General features: G+C 34.8%; 1 protein-coding gene across 1 annotated transcript; it reads left to right on the forward strand.

Moving 5' to 3' along the window:
- Positions 1 to 932: 932 nt before the first annotated feature.
- LOC123668172 lies at positions 933 to 5,231 on the forward strand. The gene is made up of 2 exons (XM_045601965.1): positions 933 to 2,949; positions 3,463 to 5,231. Exons 1-2 carry the CDS (start codon positions 933 to 935, stop codon positions 5,229 to 5,231), a joined length of 3,786 nt encoding a protein of 1,261 aa, XP_045457921.1.
- The last annotated feature ends 17,779 nt before the right edge of the window (positions 5,232 to 23,010 follow it).

Here is a 23,010-nt window from a genome sequence, read left to right on the forward strand (position 1 = left end):
TTACTAATTTTGTTTTGCTGAATCTATCGCAAACAAAGTGGCGACCGTGACAGGACTTACTACAGCCTACAGCAGTCTACAAGGTCATTACAAGAGGTCATAAGGACATACTTAGTGCTAACGGTCAAGTAAAGGGACTACAACGGACATCAGCTGCTTCGCAACAGGGCCTGGCGGACTATTTCGTACACGATTCCGGAGGTCAACCTGAGGGAAGTGATCCGTTCTTATTTGTCCTTACTTTTAATTCCGTTTTCCTTTTTTTTTTTTTCTTTTGTGTAAAAAGCGTAGCTATTTCCTTGGGCATATTATTGAAGTATCTTGCTTTATGCGTACTTTCTCCGCCTGTTAGCTAAAGCTTTACAAAGTGTATATACGCTGTCGCTTGCGCTCATATACTATTCTTATTCTTTCGACTCGTAAGCTAAATTATTTTTGAACAATAAAATCGTTGTTATTGAACTAATATTAATGTACTGAATGATTTTGCATTTTAAATAAAATAATAATTCTTAGCTTATATTACTACTATTAATTTATACTTAAAACTAAAGGTTTTTTATTACTTGCATGAACAATAAGGCTGTCTACTTATCTGCGTTTGCTATTTTTGTGCTTAATTAATTACCGATTGCTTAAATTAATGCGTTTTAAATTAGATTTTATCATTAAAAATTAATTGTCGTATGCAACAAAATTCCCATAGCAGATTATTTTCTACCCGCTTTTTAAAAAATAATTATTTCTTTGTTCCGCATTATTGACGTATTTTGCCGAACATTCCAGGGACTTCGAAGCAAGTACCTGCCACCTACTCGTGGTGTATTTAGCGTGATCAGCGCTGGCGGAATTGGAACAGCTGCGGCGGGCTACTGCGATAACTGGTTTGAGTGACATTTTTACTTTATTTAATTCATTCTTTGTTCTATACAATGCCGGAAACTGAAATGAGTGGTTTGAAAGAACTTTTAAAGAAACGCAGTACGATTAAAGGTCGTTTAACTAAATTTAGAGAATATATAACGGTTTTAAATCAAATTAAACCTGCAGATTTAACTGGTGCTCAAGTTAAAGAAATTTCATTGAGATTAATTAAATTCCAAGAGTTGTTTACTAGTTTTGATGAATTGCAAGATCAAATTGAACTTTTAAGTACCGACCAGGATGAACAAATTAGAGAAAGAGACTTCATAGAATCTCAATTTTATTCTTTGATATCGACTGCGCAGGAAATAATCGATTCGATTTCTCAAAGCAGGGATCGAGCCGAGGGTTCGGTAAATTCCAAGCCATCAGGCACTTGTTCTCATGCTCTTAATACAATCAAATTGCCCACGATTAAACTCCCGAATTTTGACGGGAACTACTTAAAATGGCTGGAATTTAGAGATACGTTCGACTCGTTAATTAATTCTAATGATACTATACCTACGATAAACAAATTCCATTACTTGAGGTCTGCTTTAGAAGGCAGTGCTACTGTTGTTATAAAATCCATAGAATTTACCTCTGCGAATTACAGGGTTGCGTGGGATTTATTATGTGAAAGGTATAATAATAAAAATATTTTAATAAACAATCATCTAAAGGCATTGTTCAACATCGAACCTATAACGCGAGAGTCTTACAAGGCTTTGCGTTATCTTATTGATCAAGTATCTAAAAATTTAAGAGCACTCGGAACGTTAGGCTTACCTACTGAGCAATGGGACATTTTGGTTATATTTATGATGTCATCTAAATTAGATATTAATACAAATAGAAAATGGGAGGAATACAAAGGTAACCTCTCCGATTTACCTACGTTACTTGAATTTAAGACTTTTCTTCGTAATCGCGCGGATGTGTTAGAAACCACTCAAGGTACCCGCTCGGATAAACACACCCATGACTACAAGTCTAATTATAAGTCACAACAATCTTCTAAATCATTAGTTGCTGCTAATACGGAAGTGTCAAAACGGATTGTATGTAGTATATGTAAGAAGGACCACCGTGTGTATTTGTGTCCCGTCTTTTTAGAAATGAGCTTGGAGGACAGACAGAGTGAGGTAAATAAATTAAAATTATGTTCAAACTGTCTCCGCGAAGGGCACAATGCGCACAGGTGCCGTTTAAAGGGTTGTTGTAGGTCATGCAAGGGGAAACATAACAGTTTACTCCATATAGAAATTGCAGAGGTTTTGAAGGCTGCACCCGTCTCTTTGGCAATAGCTGGCGCAAAAGAAGTGCTACTGTGTACCGCTCTTGTAGATATAGTTAATCCACAGAACAATAGCTGTCAAAGGGCTCGAATATTATTAGATACTGGGAGTCAATCCTGCTTCATGACTACTAATTTCAAAAATAAAATGGGTTTATCTGTAAATCGAGTGAAACCTGTAAACGTATCGGGTATAAATAATATCGGTTTTGATATATCTGAGCGCTGCTGTGTACAGTTAAATTCTAGAGTATCTTCCTTTACGGCTAAGTTGACATGCCTCATTGTACCTAGGATTACCGGTAGCGTGCCTAATAACAATATTGAATTGCAGAACTTGAACTTACCATTAAACATCGAGCTGGCCGACCCTGCATTTTATCAACCAGCTGATATTGACATACTTATAGGCGCAGATGTCTTTTGGGATATTATAGGTACGCAGCAGATCAAGTTAGGTCAAGACAAGCCTACGTTGCTAGATTCGAAACTGGGGTGGCTCGTGTCTGGCCCAGTAGGTAAAAGTACTTGTAACGATAATTTTATGTGTAATTTTACTCAATTAGATATTTATGAAAGTATGAAAAGATTCTGGGAAGTAGAAGAGTTACCTACGACCAAAGATAATTTATTCTCTGTAGAAGAGCAATTATGTGAAACTCATTTTGTAAATAACACTTCAAGGTTAAGTAATGGTAGATTTTCTGTTAAAATGCCGTTTAAAGAATCACCCGAAGATTCTTTGGGTGAGTCATTTTTTTTAACTGAGGTAGGGCACAGCAGGAATTTCCTGCTCAAAATACGGAGCAGCCCGACTGGGGTAGTACCTCGACCTTACAGAAGATCACAGCAAAATAATACTGTTTTCAAGCAGTATTGTGTTCCTGTTGGTGAGTAAGGTGACCAGAGCTCCTGGGGGGATTGGGGATTGGGTCGGCAACGCGCTTGCGATGCTTCTGGTGTTGCAGGTGTCTATAGGCTACGGTAATCGCTTACCATCAGGTGAGCCGTAAGCTTGTTTGCAGACCTAGTGACATATAAAAATAAAAAAAAAGCAGTGCACGCGGAAGATTCTTGAACCTTGAGAAGAAATTATATAAAAATTTAAATTTTAAACAAAAATACGTTGACGATACCACGCCTTGAGCTATGTGGTGCGTTGCTAGGGGCACGATTGTGTGCCAAGGTTATAGAATCACTTACTTGTAATATTAGCAACAAAAAAAAAAAAATATGGACCGATTCTACGATTGTGCTAGGTTGGTTAAACACTCAATCCCGAAATTTAAAAACCTTTGTTTTAAACAGGGTAATCGAAATAAACGATCTTACTAAGGGATTCGCATGGATGCACGTACCAACAGATCAGAATCCTGCTGATTTAGTGTCCAGAGGGATTGACTCGCAGCAGCTTCAAGATTCTACTTTGTGGTGGCGAGGTCCTTCCTTCTTAGCGAAGGAAGAATCTGAGTGGCCTATTCAAGGGTCCTTTGCAACTAATAATTTACCAGAGTTAAAAGTATTTACATGTACGAAAGTGGACACTAAAAGTAATAACTGTTCACTTGTAAAATTCGAAAAATATTCTCGATATGATAAATTAAAGAGGATCGTAGCTTATGTCTTAAGATTTATAAATAAATGTCGTAAAAATGCTGTAAGTAATGATGTAATTGAACCTGAGGAACTGGAGAACTCGTTAATGTTGTTAGTTAAGCAAGCTCAGTTAGAATCGTTTGCTAATGAACTTTATACTATTGCTAAAGATAGAAGTTTGCCTCTTAAGTCTAAATTACTGCCTTTAGATCCATTTATAGATACGTTAGGAATTCTCCGAGTAGGTGGTAGGTTGCAAAATTCAAAATTTGATTTCAATAAAAAGCATCCTATTTTATTAGACGGCAAACATCATTTTTCTAAAATACTCATGAGGCATGAACACTTTCGTTTACTTCATGCTGGTCCACAGTTATTACTAGCTGCGGTACGCGAAGAGTTTTGGCTTATCGGGGGCAGAAACTTAGCTCGCAGCGTAACGAGAAAGTGCATTGTTTGTGCGCGTATGCGTGGTCAAGTGATAAAACCTATAATGGGTACTTTACCGTCTGTAAGAGTATCCTCAAGCTTCGCTTTTGATACTTGCGGAATTGATTTCGCTGGGCCTTTTTTAATTGCTAGCAAAAAGGGTCGTGGCAGTAATATAACCAAATGTTTCCTTGCACTGTTTGTTTGTCTTCAAACAAAGGCTCTGCACTTAGAGACGGTGAGTTCAATGTCTAGCGATGCTTTTCTTCTTTGCCTACGCAGGTTTGTGTCTCGACGGGGCAGACCTCAAGTAATTTACTGCGATAATGGTACTAATTTTGTGGGTGCAAAGAATGAATTAGGTAGGGTTCTTAAAGCCAGCCGTCAGTCCGTGTCCGATTACGCAAGCGCTGAAAAGATTAAGTTTGTATTCAGTCCCGCGTACGCGCCTCATTTCGGAGGAATCTGGGCTGGTATTAAGTCAGCAAAGAGCCATTTAAAACGTGTAGCAAGCAATGCTTCTCTGACGTTTGAGGAACTAGCGACGCTTTTTACCCAAATAGAAGCAATCCTTAATTCCCGCCCGCTATCTCCTCTTTCGTCAGACCCCACTGATCTATATCCATTGACTCCAGGACACTTTTTGATTGGGCGACCTCTGATGTCGGTGCCGTCACTGCCTGTCACCACTAAAAGGCCTAACAGATATGAGTTTATTGAGCAGCTGAGACAACACTTTTGGGAGCGTTGGCGCAGGGAGTTCATCGCTGAGCTCCAGCAACGAACGAAATGGCGAACTCGGCAGCGTGACCTTCAAATCGGCGACATGGTTGTCCTGAAAGAAGACCAATTACCTCCACTACGATGGCGCCTTGGGCGCATTACTCGATTGTACCCTGGTCCAGATGGCATAAACAGAGTAGCAGATATCTTCACAGCAAAAGGAACTATGAGAAGAGCATTCAATAAAATATGCCTTCTTCCAACATCTCCGGACGCCTAACTAGAGAAAAACGAAAGAAGAATAGTTTGAAAACGTCTTTCAACGGGGGCAGTATGTACGCGCACAAGCAAGCGCGACGACGTCACGGCGACCGGCCTGCGCCGCCGCCGCCTTCACCGCGCCCCACCGTGTCCTTCTTCCCCCCTCCGGGCCCCCGCGGAGTCGAACTTTGAGCGCGAGACTCGACGCACGTTACTTACTTATTTTAAAATAATTGTCTGTTTAATACGCAATAAAGTTTTTATTATTACTAATTTTGTTTTGCTGAATCTATCGCAAACAATATTACTAATTAATATTTAACGTTTTGAATGATAATTAATTTTAAGCGCTCAATAGATGAGTTAAAAAATTGTTACTTTTTCCTTAATTTAGTTTCCGCGTATTTTTATCAAAAAATTTAAATGATGTGAATCTAACAAACAGCGCTTTATTCGCTGAATAAACAGAAGCATCTAAAAACAATCAGCGCGTCAGTGAATTTCAAGGCTGTCAGTGCATTCGCGCTCAGCGTGACTTAACTGACTCAGTTGAATTGATATTTTTTACATCCATGACGCTTCGTCTATTACTAAGCTCCGACATTACTATACTCGCCTAGTAATATCTATAATGAATCTCTGAATTACTTGCAATCAATATTATTTATCACATACATATTCATTATAAATATCTTATAACATACACACACGGTCGTCTGTTCCTATGGTAAGCAACTTAATGCTTGTGTTACAGGTAACAGCCGACTGTTATAGCTAAATATTTTTTTGATAAATATACATAGAAATAATACATATATAAATACACATATTACACCCAGACTCAGGCGGGAACCAAACCGAAACCAGCGGAACAGAAAGCAGCACTACAAACTGCGCCATCGGGCTAATCAAAAAGTTAGCATTGATTTTATTAAAAGTTTACAAAATCTACCGAATGTTCCACAAAATATTTTTGTGAATTTAAACTTAACAAAATAACCATCATACCTAAACGAAATTAGGCTTTAAGAACCAATTCAAACTTAGTTATTTTAATTAAAACTTAATCGTAATCCTATGAGCTTTAAACTATAATTTTCCCAGACCTTATTCTTTTATATTGAAATAACAATGAAGTCTGAAAATATTGGTACGCCTGTGCGCCCTTCATCGCGTGCAGACAAAACCTATATCTAGGCGACAATGAAGCCTACACAATAGCGAGGAAGCCTTACAATGCCCCGATTGTAATATTTTCACGCGAATATACTCTTTATCTTATAGCAATAAATACTACTATGGCTTATAACTTACGTATAGCACTCATGCAATGAAACGAAGTTCATGGCTCAAGGTTTATTTGAGATATCCATTGACGATTTCGTGCGAAATCTCTTCAATTTTCCTAATAGACAGTGGATAATAGATAAGGTTATTATGTATGACATCATTACTTTCTATAATGTTTCGATGGAGTATGAAAACAGCAGTTGCGTGCGATTTCGTGCGTGTCTCGGGTCAGTTTCCTTTGCAGACTGAAGGCAGCCTCGTTTTTCAGCTTTTGATATTACTTATTCCGCCCCGCATTTGAGGAGGTTCGAAAAAGTCGTTTTTTTTTTGTAGCAGTGTAAGTATACCTAAATACATATGTACTTTATACCTAAGAATACATCAAAAACAGTACAGCAAGTACGCAGTATGCAAAATTTAGTGAAGTACATTCTTATAGGTAAGTTGGTTCTAACAAGATGGTCGACCTTTTTATGTAAAAAAAAAAAAAAATGTTTATTACTCAAATATTTTTAAATCTTAAAGCTTTTGAACGACATTTCTTCGAAAGACTTGTGCAAGATTACGTCGTCAACGAAAACTGTTTTACTTGGCTTCAAAGACTAAATAAATTGTTTTGTTTTAATAATTAATTAAAAATCTTCTGGTTAAGTATTACAAAATACAGTTCAATGAACTTAATAACTTAAATGTTTTTTTTTTCAACTTGTTTTTTTCACGTTACTATAAATATTAATAATATTTGTGCTTCGTGTATACTTGATGAAATATTCATTTCTAAGGGCAGAAATATTTCTTATTATTTCTGCCAGCGACATATCAAATATATTTTTGAGAACGTAATAAAGTACCTGAATTTTCGATAAATTCGATAACTTTTACAAGTCTACCAAAAAAAAAACTTTTTTTTCCCAATGTCTGCATTATTTTTCACGTAGCAAAAAAAACTAAAACGTCAACGCAAAAGTAACATTGTAGAGAGTTATTTTGCAGTAAGATCTAAAAAGATTAATATATCTAAAAGATCTCCCTAGATCCATAACGACACTAATTCCTTCAGATATGTACTTTATAAAAATAATAGAAAAATTATTTTACCATCAATTCTCTCGATTTTGCTACTCAGTATGTGATATTTATAACATTTATAGTTTTATCTATGGCAGACATATTCGTTTTTAAAACCTCTAATACAGAAAATATTTTAGAGTCAAGAAATAGAGACAATATTAATAATTAAGCATTTTCGGATTTTATCGCGGTTTATTAAGTTTTGGACACCTGACACGGGAGGAGTCGTCGAAAAAGGTGTGTCATTATAATGACTGAAATTCGCGTAAACATTAGAAGACAATATTAATATTAATACAAATTTGTATCGTACGCTGTTTGACAAACTTGAATTATCTATCAATATAATAATAGAAATATAAATGATATTGTGACATTTAACACTAAACATATTAAATCTTTTACTAACTAGATATTTTTTTAAATATATAGACTATCGCTTGACTGCGATCTCACCTGATGGCAAGTGAAGATGCAGCCTAAGGTGGTGCGCGCTTGCCTAGAAGATGCCTATTCACTCTTGATTTAAAGATACCCAAGTTATAGTTCGTTGGAAAAACGGAAGCTGGAAGGGCATTCCAAATTTTTGCGGTATTAGGAACGAGGAAGCAAATCGTTTAGTGCGAGATCGTGGGATATGCAGAATAATGAAAAGTAAAAATTGTAGAATTCTTGGGAGGAAAATCGCTTCTCCTTAATACAGGTAACTCAGCTACCTAGCTAAGAGAAGTAGGGATCATACTTAGTAATTACTTTCAAATTACACCTAGAAACTAATTGTTCCTTTTTTGTTACTTGTTACTTGAATATGTTGTGTAAATACGGAAATAAATAAATAAATAAGAATAATAACATATTTTATTCCTATATCAAAATGCACTTGGATTTGATCACTACACGAGTAAAACGGAAGAAAATCTCTAGTTTTCTTAAGATATATAACGTTAGGTAAAATAATATATACAGGCACATATATTCGTTTAAGATACATAAACATTTATAATTATTTTTACTAGGACGACTTTTTCGTCTGGAAGTGGGGTCTCCTCCCGAGAGGTGGCGTCGGGAGATGTCCATTCAGGCTCAGCACGTGTAGGCCGATAGATTGAAGGTCGTACAAATTTAACGCAAACTGCTATTATATTGGGAAATTTAAAAAAAAATCACGAAAAAAAAAACTTACATTTACAAGACGGTAAGGAAACCTGACAAATACGTCCGATGATGGATCAGCTGAAAAGTGAACGTAGAGCAATAAAATGTTACGGATTTTAATAAAAAAATGTTGTGATTAAAAAAATATATTTATTACGAGTCTTTATGTACCAAAACTACTAAATATTGACTATTTTAACATTGTCTTAATATCATATACATCCCAAACCAATCAAGATGTATAAACAGTCAAATTCGTTCGAGCGTACTGAATAATAAGGCTCAATTAAAAATGAATGGTATTAATTGCTGGAACTTGTATACGAACAAATTACCTTATTAACATTTCGTACCTGAATTGCGTTGCATTAAGTATCTGGCTTTATGGGGTCACGTATAAAATATGACAACTGACAGAAACTTTACTATAATACTATTATTATATGGTGTACTAAGAAATTAGTTTTATTAAATTAATTATATTATGTTTTTTCCTATTTTTTGACTTTAATTATTAAATGGTGATAATTAGTTATTGTTGAATTTGTAATATTATTATTTTTTGTTGTTTGACACTATGAAATGCTTTGATAAGTGGGCACAGCTGGTCTTAGAATACTAAAGCGTTTTTACTTAGTTATGTTTTCGGGTGTTACGTGAAACAGATAAAATAAAAACTTGAATAAAATATTAATTATGTCAATATATATTAAAATACAGTGATGAAATATAGAGAAATACTAAAATAAGCACCAACAGCCATCAAAATTTAAAATTTAAAAAAATTTGCCACTTAGTTGCGATTCTAGATGAGAGGCACGTCTCGTCCGAACATCAAAACGTCCGACCAGACCGAGCTGTTTTTATAATAAATTAAGTTTATAAAGAGACTAGAAAAATCGCGCAGTTTTACTTGTATTTACATTTATTTTTATTGCTGCGTTTACATACATGTATAAATTGTAGCATAATGCGTATTTTTTAATAACTCTATTATAAATACTTAGGTACTGGATCGATAACGCAATAATTGTTTGCTCGCAAACGAAAAAAACCGACTTCAATTACATCGACAAGTACTTAATACAACGTAAGTAGACGAAAAAATTAGCAAACGCACGCATTACTGCGATTTTCGAGGGTTTCCTCGATTTCTCTGGGATTCCATCATCAGATCCTTGCTTCCTTATCATGGCACCACACTTGGAATATCTTCTTTCCAACAAAAAAAGAATTATCAAAATTGGTTCATAAACGACGAAGTTGTTCATACGTAAAAAAATATATAAAGAATAGAATAGAATAGAAAATAATAATAGAAATTACGATTTCCATAAAACGTGCCCTTAAAAAGGAATAATACTGTAGAGATTATATTGAAATGAAATTTTTCTAAAGTTTTACAAATATAACTTATATTGGTCAAGATGAATGATTCCAAGTTTAAGCCATCGCTGGACTTAAGTATTTAAGCAATTAATTTAAAACTAAAACGATGAGTATGCGCTAGATTTACTAACTTAAATACTGAGTACGCACTTCCGAACTTTCTAAATCTATTCGGAAAACAGTCAAACAGTTTGCCTGACATGCAGCCTTCTTATTTATTTAAGACGAAACTTCACTTCCGGTTTTACTCTGTTTGCCAATTTTGGGTATTAGTACGGTATTACTTTAATTAATTATTATAAGCCTTTGCCACTTCTGGATAAGGTTTTTTTTTTCTACTAACAAAAGAATCGTCAAGTATTTTAATGATATTTAATAAATGTTGGCAAGAATTACTAATTTTTACTTGTGATTAAATCCTCTATCCTACAAACTAATTTGATTTACGTGAATAATTCAGGTTTAAATTTTTTATTAAATTCTCTTTGTTTCCATCACTGATATCTAGTTTCATAATAACAAAATTAAAAGAAAAAGAATACCTCATGCATAAATAATTATGACAAAAAGCTTGAACTTGAAATGATTTCAAAATCTTATTTCGTAATCATTCTTCTAAAAAGTCGACAAACTTTACATTAAGGTCAAGAAGCTTAAGAAGTGTAAAATATAACTGACGCAATTATGGTTTTAATAACAATGGAATTAACGTCATTTCATTCTCCATTAAAAACTGTAGCAATAACTTTTGATTGAGTATTTTGAAATTTATTAAATATTTTCACTTATTTGATACTAGCTGTGCCCCGCGTTTTCGCCTGGTTTCTTTTGAGACGAAAACGCTTTTAATTAGTATTTGACAGAAAATCAAATCAACTTCATCATTTGATTATTATTTCTTTCTCGATTATTCTTAACGTCGTTATTTGATTCTTATAGAACATTTACAGTATTTTTCAAAAAGTTTTTAACAACTAAAACAAATTATGTATTCGATATTACGAAAACTATTGTTTGTGAATCCAATATGTCTTTATAAAAGATATCTGGTATCTCAAATTATGATTAGTAAAATTGTGTAATGAAAAAAGTTTTGCATTAATAGTTTTGTACGATTAATGTTAAAAAGTGCTTTTAAAGTCAACTTAAATTGAGCGTTTTTGATTTGGCTGAATAGTGATTGTTGATCAGAGAGGTCTTCTCGCTATGCAAAGAAAAATATTTATATATTCAACTAAAACTTATAATTCCGATGGACCCTTACAAGGATGGAGGTGTAAAGCCGTCTAGACGGCCCTATAGGCAGGGTTCTGGTGTGGGACTCCGCGGCCTTGAACTTTGAGATGACTCAAACAAATGAGGCAACCTTTAACAACTTTATCCCCTAAACTCATTAAATAGGTCATATTATATCATTCATAGGTCATAACGTCTGTTTATCAATAGACCACTTAACAATACATTTTAACATTTACATAAATTACAGTAATCAACGCGCACGATCTTTCACGACACGATTTACGAACATTCAAAAGACAACTACAACGCAAACCAAAAGTACACAAGCGATCTTTAAGAAACTTCGTCTACGTAGTTACGACAAACAGCTAGACCTCGTATAGTACAAAAATAAGTTCAGCCAGTTCCTAAACAAAAAGAAACTGAAATAAACAAGGTCGGGGAATCAACGCCGTCGTCGCCGCCGCCATAAAGACCGACGGCCGTCCTTGAAAAAGGGGGGTTCTTACAAATTGGGTTATTACAGTGTGAGGGGGCGTGGGTGGTCGAGACGGGACGGGGGAAAGAGAGGCCTGAATTTTGTGTAGGCCCTTGTACGAAGTGCGTGAGGGAGGACCGTCGGGTGGGCGTACCTCCGCTGCGCCACCCTCGGCACGCCTCTCCAGGAAGGACTCCCGCTCCAGACTGGGGTTCCGGCGCCGATCATTATAATTACTCTCCAAGGTGAGTCGGGAGCTGGCAGCAGCCTAATCCAGGGAAAGCAACTCTATCGGGAATTCGGAACCTCACCCTCAGCCCACACTCATAATACGGTCACCGAACATTAAAGCACTTGTTTGCCTATGTTGTTACTAATTATAAAACTAATTAAATGATTTTATGATTTTCCTTTTTAACTAAGAACTTTGATGTCTTTATTCCTTCAAAATACTATTTAATAAAAAAATTCGGTTACCAATTAATAAAAAAATTAAAACTCCAAAATTGAATAAAATAATCTTATCTTTATTATTTTTAAGTTCTATTTCATAATGCTCAAAAGTTGAGTAGTCAATTAGTGTCTAACAAATTAATCAATATTATTAAAAAACTTACTTTTGATTAATATTACACAAATTATTAAACTGTTTTATATTTTTATTGGTAAACTTAATTGCTTTTCTAAATTTGACGATTTTTTTCGAATTTCACTCATTATAATGAAACAACTTTTTCGGATACATTACAGCAACCATGGTCACAAGAGGACTCCTCCCGTGACCATGGTTGCTGTAAATAATCCGAAACGTTGGGCATTTAAAAAACTTAATAAACTGCGATAAAATCCGAAAAAGTTGTTTCATTATAATTAATAGCTTTTGCCAATCGATAATGAGAATGTTTTGTGAAACAGGAAAAAATTCTTTATTTTTTTCAAGTCCTGAATCGAAAGTCAAGACGAGTCACATTTTATAGAAATTACTGGAGCTTGTTAAATATCAAAAGCGGCAGCTGCAAACGAAGTTGCTTATATATTTTGCTATATGAGTATATGTATATCGGGCCCGCTTTCCTCTGATATTGAGCACGGAATGAATGGAGTCGACCCCTGAAAACGGCAATAGGATGACACTATAGAAGTATTTGGGTCACTAGGCTTCGAACCTTGCTAGATTTAGTAATTGGTATTAACCATATACGTAAGTACGTATAAAATAGAATATGCTTTTATATAGATTTAAATTAGTAATACGTTTTCTAATTTTTTTTAAACATGGATTTTCCTTGAGAACTTACGCACGAGCACTTTCGAGGCCGTATTGTTAAATTTTTACACGAACTTTTTGAAAGGTCTTTTATTTAAATGGTCATTGGGGAAAATTCATATAAAAAAAGATATTTTATAAAAAAAATTCGATAATCGTAAAGAGGTTTGTATGGTACAGTCTCTGGTTGAGTGAGAGATGACATGTGAGGGAAGGTTATGAGGGAAACCAAACCCAATGAAAGTCGATCAAACACTAAGTTTATTAAGATTATTATTTAAGTATATATAGACAAAAGTACAGACGTCATCCGCAGCAAACAAATAACAATTTAATTAGAAATCTGCATCAGTCAAATAACAATTAATGTAAGATATATTATTTAAAAAACAAAAAAACCCTATGCTTTTTTTATTCTTTATTACAGCCAAACAGCCTTATACATATACTTGCATATAAATATTTAACATATAAAAATCACGTATAAATAATTTCTTTCGAATATTTTCAGCTAATCCCAACCGATCGATACAATTATTATTGATTTAGTGAGATATGAAAAAATTATTGACTGCTTGATTTATTCAGCCTTTACAGTAATGTGAAATAACTGCTTAACATAGGCTAAAAAATTAACATAAACTTTCATTTGTTGTTACCGCTATATGACACATAGCTTTATTAGCACCCAATGACATAGACCCTAAATGAAAGTGTTACATAATTTAACTCTATAATATTAACTTCTTATATGTAATAAAGTAATAAGTGTGTATACATTATTATGTATGTATGCATTTATATATTGTATAATTAACTGAGGTAGGGCACAGCAGAATAACTGAGGTAGGGCACAGCAGGAATTTCCTGCTCAAAATATGGAGCAGCCCACTGGGGTAGTACCTCGACCTTACAGAAGATCACAGCAAAATAATACTGATTTCAAGCAGTATTCTGTTCCTGTTGGTGAGTAAGGTGACCAGAGCTCCTGGGGGGATTGGGGATTGGGTCGGCAACGCGCTTGCGATGCTTCTGGTGTTGCAGGTGTCTATAAGCTACGGTAATCGCTTACCATCAGGTGAGCCGTAAGCTTGTTTGCCGACCTAGTGACATAAAAATTTTTTTTTAAAAAATATGTATTTATTATATATTATATTTTTGTTCTCAATATGTTTAATTTACACGCTAATTTTGCGACTGTTTTATCATTTTCCTGTGGCAGGACTACTGGAAGAATCCATCATGGGATAAGTAGTGCCTTTGTACCAGCATTGTTTATAAGAGCTATTTCCTATTGCTATCCCAGTGTACATAAATTGTTAAATAAATAAAGAAAAGTAAATGACAATACGAAAACCAGCAAATTAAAATATAAATGATTTCGTCCCAGATATGTACTTACCAGCAACATGTTGGATTTTTTGAATATCATATCAAAAATTGACCGCTCCAGCGGGATTCGAACCCGCGTCTCCGACTGACCGTGTCGGTGCTCTAGCCAATTAAGCTATGGAACGATGTACCCGCTAGAGCGAAATTATTGATATGATGATTTTTATTTTCGGTTTAAGCGAACCGTGGCGCCGTCTATAGTGAGTTCTTTACAGAGACCCGTAACTATTCAAAGTTTCATATTACAATGAAAATCTTTGACAGGAGACGACACCATGCTATTTTTAATATGTACGATTTTATTTTTTGTGTACCCACACATTAGGAATTCTAAACATTTTTTGAATATCATATCAAAAATTGACCGCTCCAGCGGGATTCGAACCCGCGTCTCCGACTGACCGTGTCGGCGCTCTAACCAATTAAGCTATGGAACGATGTACCCGCTAGAGCGAAAGTTTTGATATGATGATTTTTATTTTCGGTTTAAGCGAACCGTGGCGCCGTCTATAGTGAGTTCTTTACAGAGACCCGTAACTATTCAAAGTTTCATATTACAATGAAAATCTTTGACAGGAGACGACACCATGCTATTTTTAATATGTACGATTTTATTTTTTGTGTACCCACACATTAGGAATTCTAAACATTTTTTGAATATCATATCAAAAATTGACCGCTCCAGCGGGATTCGAACCCGCGTCTCCGACTGACCGTGTCGGCGCTCTAGCCAAATAAGCTATGGAACGATGTACCCGCTAGAGCGAAATTATTGATATGATGATTTTTATTTTCGGTTTAAGCGAACCGTGGCGCCGTCTATAGTGATCGAAAATAGTGTGATAAAGTGGCGATCAAAAATAGACGGCGCCACGGTTCGCTTAAACCGAAAATAAAAATCATCATATCAAAACTTTCGCTCTAGCGGGTACATCGTTCCATAGCTTAATTGGCTTAGAGCGCCGACACGGTCAGTCGGAGACGCGGGTTCGAATCCCGCTGGAGCGGTCAATTTTTGATATGATATTCAAAAAATGTTTAGAATTCCTAATGTGTGGGTACACAAAAAATAAAATCGTACATATTAAAAATAGCATGGTGTCGTCTCCTGTCAAAGATTTTCATTGTTATATGAAACTTTGAATAGTTACGGGTCTCTGTAAAGAACTCACTATAGACGGCGCCACGGTTCGCTTAAACCGAAAATAAAAATCATCATATCAAAAATTTCGCTCTAGCGGGTACATCGTTCCATAGCTTAATTGGCTAGAGCGCCGACACGGTCAGTCGGAGACGCGGGTTCGAATCCCGCTGGAGCGGTCAATTTTTGATATGATATTCAAAAAATGTTTAGAACTCCTAATGTGTGGGTACACAAAAAATAAAATCGTACATATTAAAAATAGCATGGTGTCGTCTCCTGTCAAAGATTTTCATTGTAATATGAAACTTTGAATAGTTACGGGTCTCTGTAAAGAACTCACTATAGACGGCGCCACGGTTCGCTTAAACCGAAAATAAAAATCATCATATCAAAAATTTCGCTCTAGCGGGTACATCGTTCCATAGCTTAATTGGCTAGAGCGCCGACACGGTCAGTCGGAGACGCGGGTTCGAATCCCGCTGGAGCGGTCAATTTTTGATATGATATTCAAAAAATGTTTAGAATTCCTAATGTGTGGGTACACAAAAAATAAAATCGTACATATTAAAAATAGCATGGTGTCGTCTCCTGTCAAAGATTTTCATTGTAATATGAAACTTTGAATAGTTACGGGTCTCTGTAAAGAACTCACTATAGACGGCGCCACGGTTCGCTTAAACCGAAAATAAAAATCATCATATCAATAATTTCGCTCTAGCGGGTACATCGTTCCATAGCTTAATTGGCTAGAGCGCCGACACGGTCAGTCGGAGACGCGGGTTGGAATCCCGCTGGAGCGGTCAATTTTTGATATGATATTCAAAAAATGTTTAGAATTCCTAATGTGTGGGTACACAAAAAATAAAATCGTACATAACATGTGGGATGTTAGACATAGGTATTTTTCTCCAAGTTGGAGAAACGTCGGCTTCAAATCCACTATACGCAGCTTACTGCGGGTGAGCAGGTATGTTCCCTACTATGAGTAACGATCGATAGGTGTCTATGACAACAACCAGGACTTACAGCTTACAAGGCCAGACACCCAGATCAGAAACCAATAAAAGTATGTACAAACATAAATATCCGTCCCGACTGGAAATCGAAACAATGACCGCTGGTGTTTAGGCGCCTACACTCACCGCTACACCAGAGCGGTTGTCGCTCGAAACTAATTTGATTTTTGTTCAATCCAGTGCAAGTTAATTGCACTATATTGACAGAGTCCTTGAATAACGAGAAGGATTTCGTATCATCAATTTTATTAAAAATGTCATGATTTTTTTTTCTCTATTTATTAAGTCACATCTGCATATTTTTTTTATTCAAAAACGTGATATAATTACAAGTGCGACTGAAAAAAATATTTACGATTTAGTAATTTTTAACGATTAAAACTATCAAATGTTCAATAAAGACAGTATGCGTAAAGAGTAAATAAATCATCAATAATAACTATAGTAATTGATTTTCATGTATCATCATCGTCATCATCATTATCATCATCATCATTTCAGTCTATTACAGTCCTCTGTTGGACATAGACCTCCACAAGTTCGCGCCAAAAATTCCGCGAACTCATGTGTGTTGCCCATAGTCACCACGCTGGGCAGGCGGGTTGGTGACCGCAGGGCTGGTTTTGCAGCGTGTTTTCGGCCTGTGTATTGTGTTATCCCTCCATCGGTCGGCTTTATAAGTTCCAAGGTACTACTTGAACTGTGTTATCCCTTAGTCGCCTCTTACGGTCACGTCTTTCTTTACCCACGGGAAGAGAGAGGGTAGCTATATTCTTTAATGCCGTAGCCACACAGCTTATGTATCAAAACGATAATAAATTAATCCTTTAAAAAAAAATGTATGTTAATTTTAAACCAGTGTCGGGAATTCGGAAACAACGCACAGGAACTAACTCCCAAACCACGACAAACATGACTGGCCAGTACAAATGTTTGTTATTTGTGGAGACTGGGGTTAAAACTGCGATTGCTAACGTATCAACAACCTGATGTGCCACTTGTCCGATTAAATTTAGTTAGAATTAAAAAATCAAAACACAACATTCTTTTGATAGAAACGCTCTTTAACACATTGTCGCTAACACAATTACGCATCAAGCGTTTTCGTGACAAAATGAACAGTGATAATATGCATATAATGACAATTACCTGTAACGAAAATAACTTTAGACGTACAGTTCATTGTCCTACGTTACAAAAGATTAGAACATCAAAACACGCCATTATTAAAATAACTTCGCTGAACTAAAATTAGCAATAGTTCGACTTTATATTTGAAATGCTTATAAATATGTTTGAAAACTTGTATGATATGACGACTACATACGACATGGATAGATGAATATAATGTAATACATAAATTTTTGACATAAAATAATTAATTAAAATAAAAAATATTTTCGTCCGTGAATATCTATTGATGTTCGTTTTTGCGTTGAGATATGGAAACTCTCAAACGAGCGTGCTCTGTGCCCAATGTTAGATTTCACTTGACACAAAACTTTGTTTACGTACATTAGCTATCCCTATTATCTATAAATCGTATTTTTTTAAATATTAAACTGCTAAAATTATAAACCTCTTTTTGGCTTTACCATTAGTCGGGTAAAAACTCATTAGAAGGCCCCTAGGAGGAAGGATATTGATATCATTTATTAACATATAACACAACAGCTGGTGGTTTTTTAAAGTATTTTAGTTTAAAAAAGGAATCGTTTTACTATATAATCAAATTATTTACAACCAGCAAACTCAAATCTCCATTCCAGATATTTTGAATAAAGTTTTATATATTTCGATAGTTATTTACAATACAAATAGTAAAATACAGTTGCTAAATAAATTTGTAAATGAATAACTGTGCAAAAATTTTAAGTGCAATAAAGAATATTATATAATATACATATAGTATTATATTTATTATTTTGAAAAAAAAACTAATTACTAATGACATGTGAAAGAGAATAGTAACTTTCAATTAAAAGTTTTTGACTTCGCAAAGTCAATGTTTCCTTTCTAGGACAACACAGTTCTGCGTCTTATAAAATCCTTCTAACAATTTTATAGTCGTCAATATACAAGTTCAAAGTTTCAAAAGTTTTTAATAGCATAATTTCAGTATCTATACTCTATACAAATATATTTACACATGTATGTGTCTGTTTGTAACATTAAAATAACCGCTTTTTACTAAATGCATATTGGATGTATACACGGTACATACCAAAATAATATTTTTTACAATTTTTGTCTGTCTGTCTGTTTGTTCCGGCTAATCTCTGAAACGGCTTAACCGATTTTGACGGCACTGGCACTGTAATAAGGAGTAACTTAGGTTACTTTTATTTTAGAAATGTACTTATTTTATAACTGCGAACTGAACAATAACTTTTTTGTTAAATTCCACGTGGACGAAGTCGCGGGCACAGCTAGTAAAATTATATAAAGAGATGCATTGACTTAGTAACGCTGATTTGTTTACAGGACTTATGACCTATAATTTAAAAATGGTAAACTTCTTAACGCCGACTTCTGACGCCGCGTTAGCGCAGCGGTCACAGCCATGGATTGTACCTGTTGCGCTGGCGGTTGCGGGTTCGATCCCCGCACATGACAAACATTTGTATTAGCCATACATATGTTTGCCGTGGTCTGGGTGTTTGTGCAGTCCTAGTGGGTCTCCCCACCATGCCTCGGAGAGCACGTTAAGCCGTCGGTCCCGGTTGTTATCATGTACACCTGATAGCGATCCGCCAACCCGCATTGGAGCAGCGTGGTGGATTAAGCTCTGATCCTTCTCCTACATGGGGAAAGAGACCTATGCCCAGTAGTGGGATATGACAGACTGAAGCGGAACTTCTTAAAATAAATGGTTACGATGGTATATAATGATATATACAAAAATAAAAATTGTCTGGAAATTACAAATGTCTGAACTGGGTTAAACTAAGTTAGCCTGTACACGTTCCAGCGCTAGACAAAGGCGTCCTCTATAAAAGAAAAGTTTTGGAGCCAATCCGCCAAGTCTCTCTATTGCAGGTCTCAGTGGGGATCTAAATATCTATCTATTATAATAACAAATATTAAGCAACATTTAAGGAAAAATCATACGAAGACATTCTTAACTTTTTAGCATTTTTAGTGGGCAATCGTCACAAGCGGCAGGATATTTCGGTTGACGTTATTGAGGCCCAAGATTTGAAATTTTATTGACACGTTCAGGCTTGAGGCCTTGAAGTTCAATGTATTCGTCACCGGATTTTAAATTCCTCGGCAATGCGGTGACGTAAGGCTGCGGCCGGAGGTCGATTATGCGTGGACGACAGAACGCCCCTAGCAACTTAGTGCGTCGTTGTTAAAGTAGGTTTACATATATAATTTGACGGGTTATTATATTTAATTAAAACTCAGTTGCCCACATGATTCCCCTGCTTTATTATTATTTTAATTACTACTTGTTTACTAAAATAACGTGACGTTTTATTTACATTTTGTTTTAAATAACTGTTAGACCCTTCCATCGGTGTATATGATGATCGCAAATAAAGAAAAAGTAAAATTAGGTTGAGTTGAAAAAAACCTTGTCAAAAAAAATTCCATGACTTTTCCACTTTTGAAAGTTTGTCGAAGGTTTATTTAATCTGTTTTATGAAAAGATAAACTTAACGTTAAACAAATGGAAAAGAAGTTCTAATTGCTGCCGCTAGTAGAAATCATTATATAATGAAATGCTAAAGAAATTGCTTCTTTCGAATCCTAATTAAAAACGAAATATGTCCAAAGACACATGTGAATATCAAAAATCAAAGACAAAAAAAGTAAGAGTGATTAAGAAGTAATGTCACTTACATAACAAGATTAGGACATTTACACGAATTCTCGTGTCTATTGGAATAAACAATACACTTAATTCTTGACTTACATAAGCCTCATCTAACTACATTACAATGTTAGCGCCACATTCACATATCTAGTGACATTTTGGAATGAAGAAATATATGCTTTAAGTTAACTGATAAAGTTATAATCTACTTACACTGCAGCTTATGTTTATGCGGCTTTTCTTGGTACTCTAGTCTAGTATTATAAATATTTTAAAAAAAGACACTTGTACGGACCGTTATTATTATTATTATTTTTTTGTCAACGAATGGTAATTGTTAAAATAATCAAATATTCTTACTGCGTGGCTTATGAGATAGAGCCACAAGTACTTTTTATATAACAATCGTAATAAAATAGAAAAGAAATATGTTAAGCATATATTATGCGATTCTTGGATCAAAAAATTGGTTTCCGTCCCCATCCGGATATAAAACTAATGTAACTAACTAAACTAAATAATTTATGTGTACATCTGTCGCTAATATAATTATGTACATATATTAGGATTTTCCAGTTTTAATCAACAAAAATATTTTTGTGTCAATTAAAGTTTTTATAAAGAAAAGTTATAATTATAATTTTTTAAACACTACCTTAAACGAGAGACGTTGTCTTACAAACTGTCAGACGCTTGAAGTTAAAATAATCGTTACGTTTCCTAAATTTGCCCTATTTCTAGGCCATTTTCTTAAAACTTTTTCATTTTGTAAGAAGCGTCTACAAAGTATTAGAAAACTTTGAAAAAAATATTCAACTTATTTTTGTTCCATCCGTTCTAGAAATTTGCATTTAGGAGTACATTTAAGCGATAATTTTTATCTATATAAACGATAGGAGCGAACATTTATTTAGTTATTTTTTTATATGAACCAGTGAGACACTTAATGAAACAATTAAATTGGACACAACTATTGTAGCCACACATTTAATGAGCTTAATCAAATTAATCAACAAGCAAGATTGAAAACAAACAGCCTCACGTCGTACTTCTCATACTCTTTGTTCATATATTTTTTCTTACCTCGTCAGGGAAGAAAAGAAGCGCATGGCTTTCTATGTTATACTTGCTTTATTATTTATTTCTTATGTTCAATATTGAAACTTATAATAAGTACTTTTATTTAGCCCTACCATCATCACCAGCATGTTTGAAATAAAGTATAAAATCTTGAACTTTATGCGCTCCATTCTCGTAGTGTATCATTAAAATAGTCATTAAAGTTTCAGAAAAGGCTTCAGAAACATAATTTTTTATAGTATAATATTGCTCTATTATTATATGTAGTTCCTTGCATCATGCAAAAAGTACTTATCTATTCTACAGAATTTAAATATGTATAAATTTACTTTTCAATTAAATATTTAGTCTCATTTACATATAATAGTTTAATGCCACCACCAATATATAAAATAATGTCGAGGTCACTTGGAAAACAAAACCAAACTGGCTGCAAAAAGCTCTTGTTTCTGAACAGGGCGAGCCGGTACGTCACATCGAGACATGATCTTCTGTTTTATAAAGCTCAGGTCCGTTGATGGTGCCACCGTCACCTTTCTACCATCGCACCCACCACCGAAGGACTAAGTATCATCTACACCACTTGGATGCTTCGTCCCATATGTAAGCTTCACGCGCATTCTTTCCGCGTACATGCAAATTGTGGAATGACCGTCCTACCAAGGTTTTCCCTGAGCGCTATAATATAGGGGTTATCAAGCGTCAAGCGTACAAACATCTTATCCCTAATATATAGCTCCTCTTATGTTGCAGATGTCCATGGGTGACGCTAGCCATTAAACATCAGATCGCTTCTTCCGTTCGTTTGGCCCTTTGTTATAAAAAAAATCTTAAAATGTAAAAAGTATGTGTATTAGCTACTGTGAGGACCCTTTTATCGAAATTTTAGTCAGATGACATAATAGAAACATTACTTGGTCTACAACTACCTTGGGTATTATTATTTATAAGTTAGAAAACTGTAACTAGGTACCTGAGAAACAGGCTAAATAAATGAGATAGAAATTTAAACAGAAAATTGTATAAAACACAATCAGTCTTCGGAAGTTCTGTAACTTCTGTAAATTATCGATTCGCAAAAAATACATAATCATTCTAATTAACATTTATAATTACTTGTCTGTCACTGTTTTAGAATAGCAAGTTTATTGACCTGTACGCTTGCCATACGTGTATTTTTGTAAACGATTCATTACGTTTGGCCAATATTTTGGTCATATTTCAACCAAATATGTATATATACATATGTATAATTATGAATGTTTAAACAAAAATAGATATTACTAGCAAACTATTAACTTTATGTTATAGTACACTCAAATCTAATGAATATAATCTTTGATACTAATAATAATATTCATAAATGACGACGCGTTAGCGCAGCGGTCACAGCGCTGGCAGTTGCGCTGGAGATCGCGGCCTCAATTTCCACTCACTACAGATATTTGTATTAG

This window comes from Melitaea cinxia, chromosome 3 (assembly GCF_905220565.1).
Source record: "Melitaea cinxia chromosome 3, ilMelCinx1.1, whole genome shotgun sequence".
NCBI lineage: Eukaryota > Metazoa > Arthropoda > Insecta > Lepidoptera > Nymphalidae > Melitaea > Melitaea cinxia.

Bases quoted from the DNA above. Each gene is read 5' to 3' on its own strand.
- LOC123668172 (XM_045601965.1), top strand. From the start codon at position 933: ATGCCGGAAACTGAAATGAGTGGTTTGAAAGAACTTTTAAAGAAACGC. The intron at 2,950-3,462 runs GTGAGTCATTTT...CGATTGTGCTAG, and splicing joins ATCACCCGAAGATTCTTTGG to GTTGGTTAAACACTCAATCC.